This window comes from Garra rufa, chromosome 12 (assembly GCF_049309525.1).
Source record: "Garra rufa chromosome 12, GarRuf1.0, whole genome shotgun sequence".
Lineage (NCBI taxonomy): Eukaryota > Metazoa > Chordata > Actinopteri > Cypriniformes > Cyprinidae > Garra > Garra rufa.
In genome coordinates this window covers 872,414-884,955 of record NC_133372.1, presented here as the reverse complement: position 1 = coordinate 884,955, position 12,542 = coordinate 872,414, and the positions used below count along the sequence as shown (strand labels likewise).

Genomic DNA, 12,542 nt, shown 5'->3' with positions numbered 1-12,542 from the left:
AAAAGACATTCTCTTGAGTAAGGTAGAAGCAAAACGGCTTCAGATATTAAGTCTATCAAGTTTTGTAAATGTTTTAAGATGAAGTGAGTTTATGTGACCCTGGACCACAAATCCAGTCAGTTATGTAAAATGAAAGCTGAGTAAATAAGCTTTTAGTTGATGTATGGTTTGTAAGAAAAGGGCAATATTTGGCCGAGATGCAACTGTTTGAAAATTCTTAACAAAACCAAAAATTAGGTATCTTTACTTAATCCTCCTAATGATTTTTGACATAAAAGAATATTGGAGCACGGGTATATTGCTACAATATACCCATGCTGCTTAAGTGGTCCAGGGTCACATGTATCTGCCAATGGGATCAGAAGAAAAAAAAAAAACTTAACTCAAAGGGAAAACAAGAATAATTTTTCTGACCCCAGTGGGGGTTTTCAATTGTAATACATTTTTTCACAAAACAAGATGGAATATCTTTTGTCATTTTGTTTCCTATATAGAAATAAAATCAAGTAAGAAAATCATTTGTGTTGTCATCTATGTGTATTTGAGTCATTTGCATCATTAATTTCTTGTTTAATTTAACATGCCTGTAATAACCCATCAGCAAAATCCCAAAATAATCCAAAATTATGAAGTGAAGTGATCTTTTCTTAAAGGCACAGTACATACAAATGATAAACGTGACCCTGGAGCACAAAAGCAGTCACCAGGTATATTTGTAGCAATAGCCAACAATAAATTGTAAGGGTAAAAATTATCAATTTTTCTTTTATGCCAAAAATGATTAGGATATTAAGTAAAGATCATGTTCCATAAAGATATTTAGTAAATTTATTTATCATAAATATATCAAAACCTAATGTTTGATTAGTAATATGCATTGCTAAGAACTTCATTTGGACAACTATAAAGGTGATTTTCTCAATATTGTTTTTTATTTGTTTTTTGCACCCTCAGATTCCAGATTTTCACACATCAATGGAAAGCTTGTATAAGTCTTCTTTAATGCAGTTTTCAACCTTTATGACTGGTTTTGTGGTCCACAAACATCAAACATACCTGTCTGAGACGTTCAGAGAAATCTTCGGAAGACGCTTATGGAAGAATCGGTCACACAGAGCTGGTGTTGATCATGGATCACATTTGTTCAGACTGTTCTGAGACTTCTTCATATCCACAGTGCTGCTGTTTTCTATGTGAAATATTTCATTAAGTCCAGCTGAATGATCAGGACTGAAGATTAGTGTGCGTGACTGTCTGTGAATAAACACATTTACTGAACAACTCTACAATGAAACAACCAGCTCACATGAATCAAAACTACTGACAACAGAAAAAAAACAGCATTTGACTACAAAAACCACTGGAATATCCATCAAGATCAAGATTTTAGATTGGATCATCTTTTTTTTTTTTTTTGTCTGGTTCATTTTAAATGACCCTGCAATGTGAGAAATAAACTTGGAAATATTCCATGTAATTATTATGCAATTACTATGAGTTATATGAGTACTACTCACGAGTGCTGTGAGTAATAACTAGATGGAGTATGACACGTCACCACAGCACACGTCTATCAATGAACAGCAGCAGATTTATGTTCCTGGATAAAAATCTCCACCAGCTGAATTAAAAATTTACATTTTATTGTGTTGATTCTCAAAACAAAATTTGAACATCTGTTGAAAATAAGTTCTTTAAGGTGTGTGGACTGTCAAACAGTGCCGTATGTGATAATGTCATGTGTCTCTGGGTCACTGAGACTAAAATCAATCGGTCTATTCAAGATGGAATCTCAAAGATAACAGTCATATTGATTCGGTTGGTGAATGTTGAGTGAGTTGGCTCTGCTCCTATTGGTTGGAGTTTCTGGCTCCGCCTCCAGGGTTTATAATGAGGGGCGGCAGGTGAACGAGACACACTGCTGCAGCTCCTACAACTCAACAAGATGGTGAGTGACATCACTTCCTTTCACTTCCTCTTGATTCTATTCTGTTCTGTTTTGTCTTATTCTATAAGGGTCACAGTTGCTCAGAGCATTTGTGATCTGAGTTGTTCGCTGTGTTGAATCAACAGCATGAACTGATGATATCGCAGTTTCCTTTGAAATCTCACTGTGTTTAAAAAATGAAATGTGAAATGACTTTTTATTCAGTTGAATTATGATGTTATTAAGAAAATGACATGAAGTAATCCTGAATGAGCCATTATTCATTATAAAAGACTTATTATATACTAATTATTACTAATGAACCTAAAAAAAAAATCTGTTACATGGAATTATCAGCAAAGTATAATAAGATTAATATCATGATTTCAAGGCATTGAAAATAGCCACAAAATATTTTAAATTAACACTTTTCCTCAAAACATACAGCTGAATCTGTCACCGCTAAGATCCTATAAACGACTGCGAAAATGCTTTTCTTTCTTAGACTTTTTGTCTTGTTTCCAGCCAAAATATCTAAAAATTCTTAAATCAAGAAGGATTTTCTAGACAAGTTTTCAGAAAAATCAAAATTAAGTGCGTTTTTGCTTGAAACAAGCAAAATAATCTGCCAATGGGGTAAGAAAAATAATCTCGTTTTCTGTTTAAAATAAGATTTTTATTTTTTTTTTTTTTATTTTTTTGCTTACCCCATTGGCAGATTATTCTGCTTGTTTCAAGCAAAAACGCTCTTAATTTTGACTTGTTTTTTCTGAAAACAAAAAAATGATTTTTACTTGTCTAGAAAATCCTTCTTGATTTCAGAATTTTTAGATATTCTGGCTAACAAAGACAAAAAAATCTAAGTAAGAAAAGCATTTTTTGCAGTGTGGGACAGTTCAGATGAATAGTTAGATCTACATTACATATTAAAGCCATCTAAACTTAAAAAAAAAAAAAGAAAAAGTTTAGTATCAGAATAATAAACATGATGCAAATGGAAAAAGTCTCCAGTATTTGCCTCGCTCTATCTCTATCAATCAGTCTGAGTAACGTGTTTTTTAGGTCTGTATGTCGTTTCACAGCACGTTTGTGGCGTTAGATCAAATGTTTGCTCACTGGGTCTTCCTGTTCAGCTCTTTATGACTTTATTACCAGAGGTTTATTATTAACATTGGGTTTGGCCGCTCAGATAACACATTCTGTTCAGAAACTGTTCCGCTTATTGACAAAATGGCAGGTTAAACAGTAATTTAACAGATACATTATCACTGAAGAATCAAAGACCATGTGAACCTATCAATTACATTGTGATTTCAAGCTGAAAAATGTGAAACCTGAGACTGATGACTTACCAAATGTTTCCTCCGTATTTCCCAGGTGTTCACCATAAAGGACATGAGCTTTAAGGCCGGGATGGCGATGAAGGTCACTGGGAAGCCTAAATCGGGCTGTGAAGCGTGCGTACATCTGCTTTACAACCTTAAGAAACAGAGATTTTAGAAACTTTTCGGTATTTTCACACTTTTAGTCCTAAATCTGCTTATGTTTGACATCAAACATCTCACATCAGCCATGAAATCAGTCAAGATGCTCACTATACAAACAGAAGCAGTACAAGGTTTTGAATAAATACACTGTATAAACATGTAAGTTTCATATATATATATTAGTTTAATAATTTAGTTTTAACCAGTGTTGGGGGTAACACATTACAAGTAACACAAGTTACATAATAATATTAGTAGTAAAGTACTAGTAAAGTAACACATTACTATTTAATTGAAAAGAGTTACTTTCCTCCATTTATTGATGAAAAGCTCTCCTGTCTCCATGTTGAGAGAAATCGTAAGATGTTACTTTAGTTCTAGAATAAATGTGAACATGCATTAATTCATCTCACTCACTAAAAAACAGATACAGTGTTCCTAAAAATGAATAAAAACAGTCAAATTCAATGCAAACCTGCAATAATTAAATATGTTCAATAATACAAATATCCTTTATGGATTTAATCCCATTTTCTAACCTTAGATGATCCAATTCATCCATACTAATAAGCCAAAATGACTCAAGATAATCTAACATTTATTTTCCTTTTTTATTGCTGAAGAGTTGACATTTGTTCTTCTGCGGTCTACTGTACAGACGACAATTTACTTTTCTCTAAGCCTGAGGCTTTTGGTGTGAAAAGGCTTTTACATTTGACAAAAATAGAAATTTTATATTAAAAACAAACAAGCAAGCCCTGCCCAGATTTAAAAAGTAACGCAAAAGTAACGTAACACTAGTAATATGTTACTTTTTTTAGGGAGTACTGTAATATTGTAACGCATTACTTTTAAATGTAACTTTCCCCAACACTGGGTTTAACCATTAGGTTTTGTTACTATTTATTTTTATTGTCCTTACCTGAGCAAACCAACGGTAACATTGGCAAGAAACCACTTTTAAAAACAGGTTTCAATATGTTTCAATGCACAGAAAATGCACATGCATGTCTCCAATGGTTCATCTCTTTGTCCTCAGGTTCTCCATCAACATCGGTCACGACGCAGACAACATCGCCCTTCACTTCAACCCTCGCTTCAACAAGTCTGGAGACACAAATGTCATCGTGTGCAACTCCAACCAGGGCAGCTGGGGCGACGAACATCGAGAACCCTGTTTCCCTTTTCAACAGGGCGAAGAGTTTAAGGTGAGCACCGGTGATCTTTGCCCTTTGACCTCCTGCACACTGCAAATGACTCAAACCAGCAGCACAGTCATGCATTTATGACAAATCAAAAAACTTCCGGAAATCACGAGTTAATCTGGTAGTGTTCTCCTTATTTGACCTTTTTTGTGCTTTGTGAGATTTCATCTTCAAAATTCTAAATCTGGCATGTTTGCTGTTGTAATTTGTGCTGCTTCAGATGAAGTTTCATTCAGTGTCCAATCTCAGGCCTTTATCTGTGTTCTTTGACCAGCTCTCCAATAAATCCTATATCTCCAGTAGGTTAGTTGACCGGCTTTAGTCTTCTGACAGATTACAGCAATTCATGTCACAATGAGTCATAAAGCATCACCCTTTGCACATATTAACTACTTAGCAATAAATCACCCACAGGTCAGGGGTTTGAGGATGAATTATGCTACAATCACGGATTCTCATGTGCTCCGTCCTGAAATTCACATTTAAAAATGTCACCGCATACATCACAGTGTCATTTACACTCTCAAAAAAAAAAAAAAAAAAAAAACATAAATAACAAAAACTAATAAAAACGATGCCAAAGAAGAAGCTTTTTGTCTAAATGGTTCCATAAAGAATCTTTAACATCTGAAGAACCTTTCTGTTTCACAAAATGGACTTTGTGGCAAATAAAGTTCTTCAGATTATAAAAACGTAAGCAAGAAATGGTTCTTTAAAGAACCTTTGATTGAATGGTTCTTTGTGGAACCAAAATTGGTTCTTCTATGGCATCACTGTGAAGAACCTTTTAAAGCACTTTTATTTTTTAGAGTGTACTATAATCTAACAATTCTGTTTTTATTTTCTTGCAATTCAGAGTTTATCTCACAATTTTGTGGAATAAAGGCAGAATCGCAAGATGACAAGTTGCCATTAACTTTTATTTATTTTATACCATGGCTGAATTCAGAAAAAACTGAAAATTATGAAATATAAATTCAAAATTCAGATTATTTTTTTCTCACAATTTTCAACTTGTATTTTTTTCACCATGTAATAAAAATAACTAAATTAGCTGCAACCTTTTTTTCTTTCAATTGTCAGTTCATATCTAATAATTCTCAAAAAAAATAAAATAATAATTAGAACTATGAACTAAAAAGTTGGGTGGAATTCTGAGAAAAAGAGTTGGATATCTATTAAAAATTCTGACTTCTCACAATTCAAAGTTTACAACTTGCCATAAAACAAAACATAAATAAGTTAATTTTTGTGACTTTCCCCTTCCAGCACTCTAAGAAAAAAAAAGGACCAAAATGTAAGATCCAAACTCTGAATCTGAGTATTAAAAATAAATTAGTACATAAAAATAATTGTGAGATAAAAAAAAGTCACAATTAACCATTTTATCCAGTGGTACAAACAAGCTTCCATATCTTATACAGAAGTTTGTGGCAAAAGTGAGACATAAATTTAAAGTTCTGACTTTTTTCTTACAATTCTGAGTTTACATCTTGCCATAAAACAAAACATAAGTTAATTGCGACTTTTTAACTCAGTTGTAACGTTATCTCTCGAAAACTTGGACTTTTCCCCCAGCATTGGGCGAAAAAAAGGGCAAATCGTGAGATACAAACTTTGAATCCGAGTATTAAAAATAAATAAAGAAAAAGAATTGTGAGATAAAAAGATGCAATAAACCTTTTTATTCCAGCGGTAGAAACAGAATTCTGTCTCTTATGGACCGAACTTTCTGAAATGCTAGATCAATAGCAACAATGTTGAAGATGAAGACCGTATTGTCTTTGTTTGTGGTGAGTTAGTGGATGAAATTGCTAGTTAATTTGATCCTCTATAACTATAAATTAACACTTGATCTAATAGTGACATTCAGCTAAAGTGAACAAATGTATACTGCCCTCCAAAGGCAAAGCGCAGTAACTACACATTTGGTCAAAATTGAGTTAGGGCTTAAAATGGGCTTTGTGACAACCGTTTTGTCTTGTGGCAAAGTCTCCTGGTTCAATTTTGTCCCGTTTCAGAGAAACAAGAGTGTCAAAATCGCAGTAACTACAAAATCCAAACTAATACCATATATGGTGCAGAAACTTTTAAGGCATTTTTCTCAGTTTCAGTGTTGGCGTAGTTACTGCACTTTGCCTTTGTAGGGCAGTATAAATCTCACTGTCTTTTCTCCAACAGCTGACCATCACCTTCAACAACGACACCTTCTACATCGAGCTCCCGGGGGGCACCATGATGAGCTTCCCCAACCGCTTTGGCGACGACGTCTTCAAACACGTGCATGTGGTGGGAGACGTGAAGGTCATCAGCATTAAGGTCAAATGAGCAGGACGGTGACGTTCTCCTGTGGTTCCTCAGCGTGTCAGACCTCATGAGATCTCCGGTCTGAATGAGCCAAACAAAGCCACTCCAGTGTCAATAAATCCACTGACAGAATGTGAACGGACTCACTGTTCTTCTTGTTTTCTTTCGGTTGGAGATGATTCTCTTTCAGTCATGATGAAGCTGCACTGCAAAAAATGCTTTTCTTACTTAGATTTTTTGTCTTGTTTCCAGCCAAAAGATCTAAAAATTCTTAAATCAAGAAGGATTTTCTGGACAAGCAAAAATATTGTTTTGATTTCAGAAAAAAAAAACCAAGTCAACTTTTTTTAATTGCTTAAAACAAGCAAAGTAATCTGCCAATGAGGTAAAATATCTTGTTTTCTGTTTGAAATAAGATTTTTTCGCCTACCCCGTTGGCAGATTAGCTTGTTCTAAGCAAACTTCATTTTGACTTGTTTTTTCTGAAAACAAGAAAATAATTTGACTTGTCTAGAAAATCCTTCTTGATTTAAGAATTTTAAAATATTTTGGCTGGAAACAAGATTTAAAAAAAATCTATGTAAAAAACATTTTTGCTGTGTGCAGTCTTAAAAATGTCAAAGTACATGTTGAAAATGTTAAAGTATTCCTTCAGAAATGAAGTCTGGAGTTTGAGAAACCTACTTTTTAATTGTAAACAGCTTGTATTTCAGGAATTACCAGATCCATGGTCAAGTTAGAAGGTATTCGTTTTTGAAATGGTTTTCTTTTATAATGAATTGTTTACAGTCGCTGTCTAAACTAGCAAAGTCAATGAAAGAGAGAAAAAATAAAGAAAAAGAGAGAAAGCAAGATTTACATTTTCATTTAGCAGACACTTTTATCCAAAGCAATTTACAAAAGAGGACAAAGCAATCAAAATCAACACGCAGGTTTCATTTAGCCTAACGCGGTACACATAGCAAGGTTCTTTTCATTTATTATTTAATAAATACTAATAAAAAAGATAGAATAAAAAAGGAAAATGCAAGCTAGTGTTAGAGGCCTAAAAATTGATAGATAAAATGAAAAAAGGACAGAGAAGCTAGTGTTAGATTCATGCGACAAAGTCTGAAACACCAAGATATGACGCCATTATAACACAGCATTCGGAAAAAGAAATAAATATAAATGCATGCACAGAGTCAAAAGGCTTTTTCACCATCAACATGCAAAGTGTGATAAAAAATATATAATTGCCATTTCACCGCTCTGGTTTAGTGAACAGTGCACAAATCCTGTGAAAATAATCTGAAATGATGATTTAGCATCTGTCAGAAAACTCAAAAAGACTTCTGCTGTGCTAAACTCATTGTTCAGCAACAGGATCCTCAGGATCATTTTTTCATTTACAGAGCGACTCGAAAAGCCCAAGCAGGAGCTGAGGAATGTGACGGACAGAAAACAGATTCCACACACATACATGCCTCTATAAGAGTTCACAGTTGTCTGAATCACCATAGGTCAATTATCTTTATTTAGCTTGAACAATATACTAAACAAACACCTGAACTTTATAAGCCCACAGGTACACAGAAATAAAAACAAGCACCATAAAGACTGTCCATCAGTGTCACATTCTAAACTTAGAGCTACAAATACAGATTCAACCATATAGAGCAGTGTTTGTCTGGTGCAAAATGATCTGACAGCAGTTAAAAACAATGAAAAAGGCAAATAATAAAACACTAACAATTAACCAGAGAACTCACTACATAAATGTAATAATAGTTACCTTTACACTTATTGCTCACTAACAGCTTATCATCTTTTAAAAGGGAAGAGAAAACACTTCCCAATTCCCATGCCTTCTGCTATTGATGTCAAAGCTTGTGTGTCCAAATTAAACACTTCAGTACTTCTGCACATATGCATCTGTCACTTGATTACATGGCAAATATTAACATATGAATATTAATATACACAATTTATTAAGTCACCATAATGTGTTTGTAGGTTTATCTGCCTGACAGTCAAACACTGAGATGCTTTCACAAGATTGATCTGTTAGTTTAAGCAGCCCATCATGTCAACTTCTGACTCAACCAATCATGTGAGCCTTGGGCGGGGCTATCTTTGTGGCTGACCAATGACAATTGAGGGGGAAGTGTTTAAGAAACCTGTTTTTTTCTGCAATTATGTTGCACTAGTGGTGCAGAAATGGCACATGTTTTTTGAGAAACAGTTTTAGTAATGTATGTAGTGTAAAATAGGGCTGGAAAAAATAAATCAGTGCATCGATTCTGGTAACACTTTACAATACGTGTGCACAAATATGCATTAATTCATGTTTAATTAATGCACAGATAATCATGAGTTAATGTATAATTAATGAAAAACTAAATTTATTAATGATTACTACATCAGCAACTAATGAACATTCTATATGATTAATAGACTAAGTAATCAATAAATTGTTATTAGTTAAATGTGTCATAATGTATTCATTCCCTAATAACCCCTTTTAATAACTAATGTGTAAATGAATGTATTAATTACCAAAATGGGTTCAAGTCATGTATTTCAACTTGCAGTTGTCTGCTTTAATTAATCATTAACTGTAACTATATTACTTTACTTATTGAGGCACGGGACTATTAACTAATTGTTAAGTCATAACATAATGATAACTTTGCAAATCATTAGCTAATTAAGCAGACAACTGGAAGTTGAAGTACATAGCTTTGACCACTGTGGTAACTAACACATGAATTTACACTATTAGTTAATAAAATGAGTTATTAGGGAATTAATACATTATGGCACATTTAACTAATAACAATTTATTGATTACTTCACCTATGAATCATACAGAGTGTTCATTAGTTGCTGATGTAGTAATCATTAATAAATTGTTTAGTTCTTCATTAATTATACATTAACTCGTGATTATCTGTGCATTAATTAAACATGAATTAATGCATATTTGTGCACACGTATTGCAAAGAATTCTGCATTGATTCTGAGATTTTCCAAATACATGATGATTTTCTCTCGAATAGATTCTGAGCTTAGTTTTTAACAGCAGATGGAACTGCATGCTTTAAAAATAGATGTACCTTACAATTCCAATTCTTTACACACACTTGAACCTAAAATTATCATTCATAAATTTTAAAAGTTTGGAGTGAATTATAAGAGATTTTAATGCGTGGTTAAAAACTAGATTTGTGCGCCATCTGCTGCTGTTAAAAACTAAGCTCAGAATCGATTCATGAATCACAATTCACCAATCTATCATCACAGCCCTAGTGTAAAATAAAGAACTCAAGTAAAACCAGCCCTGCTGAAAAAAACGGCTAAAACCAGCCTATGCTGGTTGGCTGGTCTTAGCTGGTTTTAGATGGTCTCTCAGCCTGGCCAGGCTGGTTTTAGCTGCTGGTTACCAAGCCTGACCAGCAAAACCCCTCTAAAACCAGCCTGCTGACCAGCTATAACCAGCTAAAACCAGCCAAGTGGCAGCTTGCATAAACTGTTTGACTGTTGACTACTCTTATGAGATAGTCATGTAGTTGTTATTTTAAGACCAGTTATAACTTAACGTCATTTGCTTAAAAAATAGATTTGAATCTGAAAAGTAAGACTTATTACCACCTGACTAACTGCTAGCTGGACAGACCATGGTCCATTTGCATAAAAGGTTTAGACTAGTCTTAAAAGTCCAAGTCATTTTGGTTACATGGAAACGTTGATTAGTCTAAGTTGAATCCAGAAAGTAAGACGGATTACCCCTTGCGAACTACTAGTTGGTCAAACTCGTTCTTAAGACACTGGTTTAACATAGAGGCTAAGTTTATGCAACTGTTCCCAGAAGTTGATACTCTCAGATCCATGGGCATCAGAAGCAAAATAAATGTGGGTCCTCCCCAGAAAAAAATTGACTGTAGTATGTGCCATTTTCTGGAGTCTGGTGGCTTGAAAAAGACACAAGGTGCAAACAGGTCGCCTTTTTGGCAGGGGCTATTTGCATTACCTCTGTCCACAATGTCACAACATGACAACAGATGGCTGTTTAATAACATTTTCAGTGGCATACATGATCGTATGGGGGAATATCATTTTGGATGCAAGAGACCCGAGCTCGCGTCTGCCTTTTGGCAAAATCATTTGTTTCCCTTTTCACATCTCATATTATATCAGAAATCTTTTGTTTTCAATAAAAATAAAAATGAATAAAATAAACGAAAAGTTGAAAAAGTATCTGGTAGGATTAGGTGTATCTGAGCAGCAGGTATGCTGTTTTTTTTTATTTTTTACTTTAACTTTTACTTTAACTCACAGAATGAGTTTAATTTATATGGAGTCTGAATGAGCCAAGTGGAATGGATTTAAGGAAGCGTGTAATTTAAGGCTGTAGATAAATGCAGTTTAAATGATGAGACCATTCATCAAACAATGGATCTGACGGCGCTCTGAAAAGTGCACAGACATATTTGCTGGATTAGAGATACCTATTAAAAATAGGTGGGTCTAATATCATTGGTCTTCAAATGTAGGTGGGTCCTGTCCCACCCATGTACAATGGTTCTGACGCACATGCTCAGATCTCTCCTGAACTCATCCTATATTGTCCTGGATTGCATTGACCCCTACGGCTGACCCCTGGTCCCCTCGACTGGCTCCTGATGATTGACCTCTCTGGGCCAGGTAGTCGCGGTAGTTGCGCGTCAGCAGCGTGTAAAGCAGCGGGTTGACGCAGCTGTTTCCGTAAGTTAAGCAGGTGACAAAGAAGTTGACGTAGGTGTGAGCGGCGGCCGACAGCGAGCGGAGCGACTCGGACGAGAAGAGCTTCGCCATCTGCCAACCCCAGAACGGCAGGAAACACGCCCAGTACGCCACCACGATGCAGAAGATCATTCCCACCACTTTGTGCTTCAGTTGGCGCCTGCGAACGGACAACGAGGATCCACGCGTCAGATTGGCCTGGGCGGCCCAGTAATGCCGGGCGAGACCCGCGTACAGTCCCACCATCAGCAAACCGGGAAGGAGCATGCTGGTGAAGAAGAGCGCGGTCAGATACGCCTTGAAGGCCTCGGGCGTCCACGTTGGGAAGCAGATGCGCTTGACGAGGCCCGCCGTACTGGGACGTCCCTCGCGGAGACGGATCATCACCATCATGGGGAGCGTCAACACAATCGCTGCCGCCCAGATTCCCAACGCCATCAGCCAGTGTCCGCGGACGGTCGAGCGACGGGCTCTGAAAGGTGCGGCGACGGCGCGGTAGCGCTCCAGACTCATGGCCACCAGCACAAACACGCTGGCATGCATGGTGAGGAGATCCAGACTCAACAACAACCTGCAGCCCAGTTCTCCAAAGAACCAGTCGTGGGCGAAGTAGGTGCAGACCACGAACGGGATGGTGCCGAGATAGAGCAGATCAGCGGTCGCCAGGTTGAGGATGAAGACGTACATGGAGCCAGTGCGCCGTAATGTGGCTGATCGCATGATGGCGAGGGTGTACAGGTTTCCAGTCACGCCCAAAATGCACATGGTGATGAGGGTGGCGCCCAGGAGCGGAGTGACCCAAACTACTCCAGCGCTTCCGGCTGTGGTGCTGCCATTGGGCGAGTTACTCAT

The 12,542-nt window shown here is 36.2% G+C and overlaps 2 protein-coding genes across 2 annotated transcripts; one reads left to right on the top strand and one right to left on the bottom strand.

Annotated features, from left to right (window-relative positions):
* The first annotated feature begins 3,295 nt into the window (after positions 1-3,295).
* On the top strand, positions 3,296-7,778 carry lgals2b (lectin, galactoside-binding, soluble, 2b). Its single transcript, XM_073852133.1, has 3 exons — positions 3,296-3,384; positions 4,454-4,622; positions 6,801-7,778. The coding sequence occupies exons 1-3, from the start codon at positions 3,323-3,325 to the stop codon at positions 6,945-6,947; spliced, it is 378 nt and encodes a 125-aa protein (XP_073708234.1). The 5' UTR covers positions 3,296-3,322; the 3' UTR covers positions 6,948-7,778.
* Positions 7,779-11,522: 3,744 nt separating this feature from the next.
* On the bottom strand, positions 11,523-12,542 carry uts2r4 (urotensin-2 receptor 4). Its single transcript, XM_073851138.1, has one exon. The coding sequence runs from the start codon at positions 12,540-12,542 to the stop codon at positions 11,523-11,525; it is 1,020 nt and encodes a 339-aa protein (XP_073707239.1).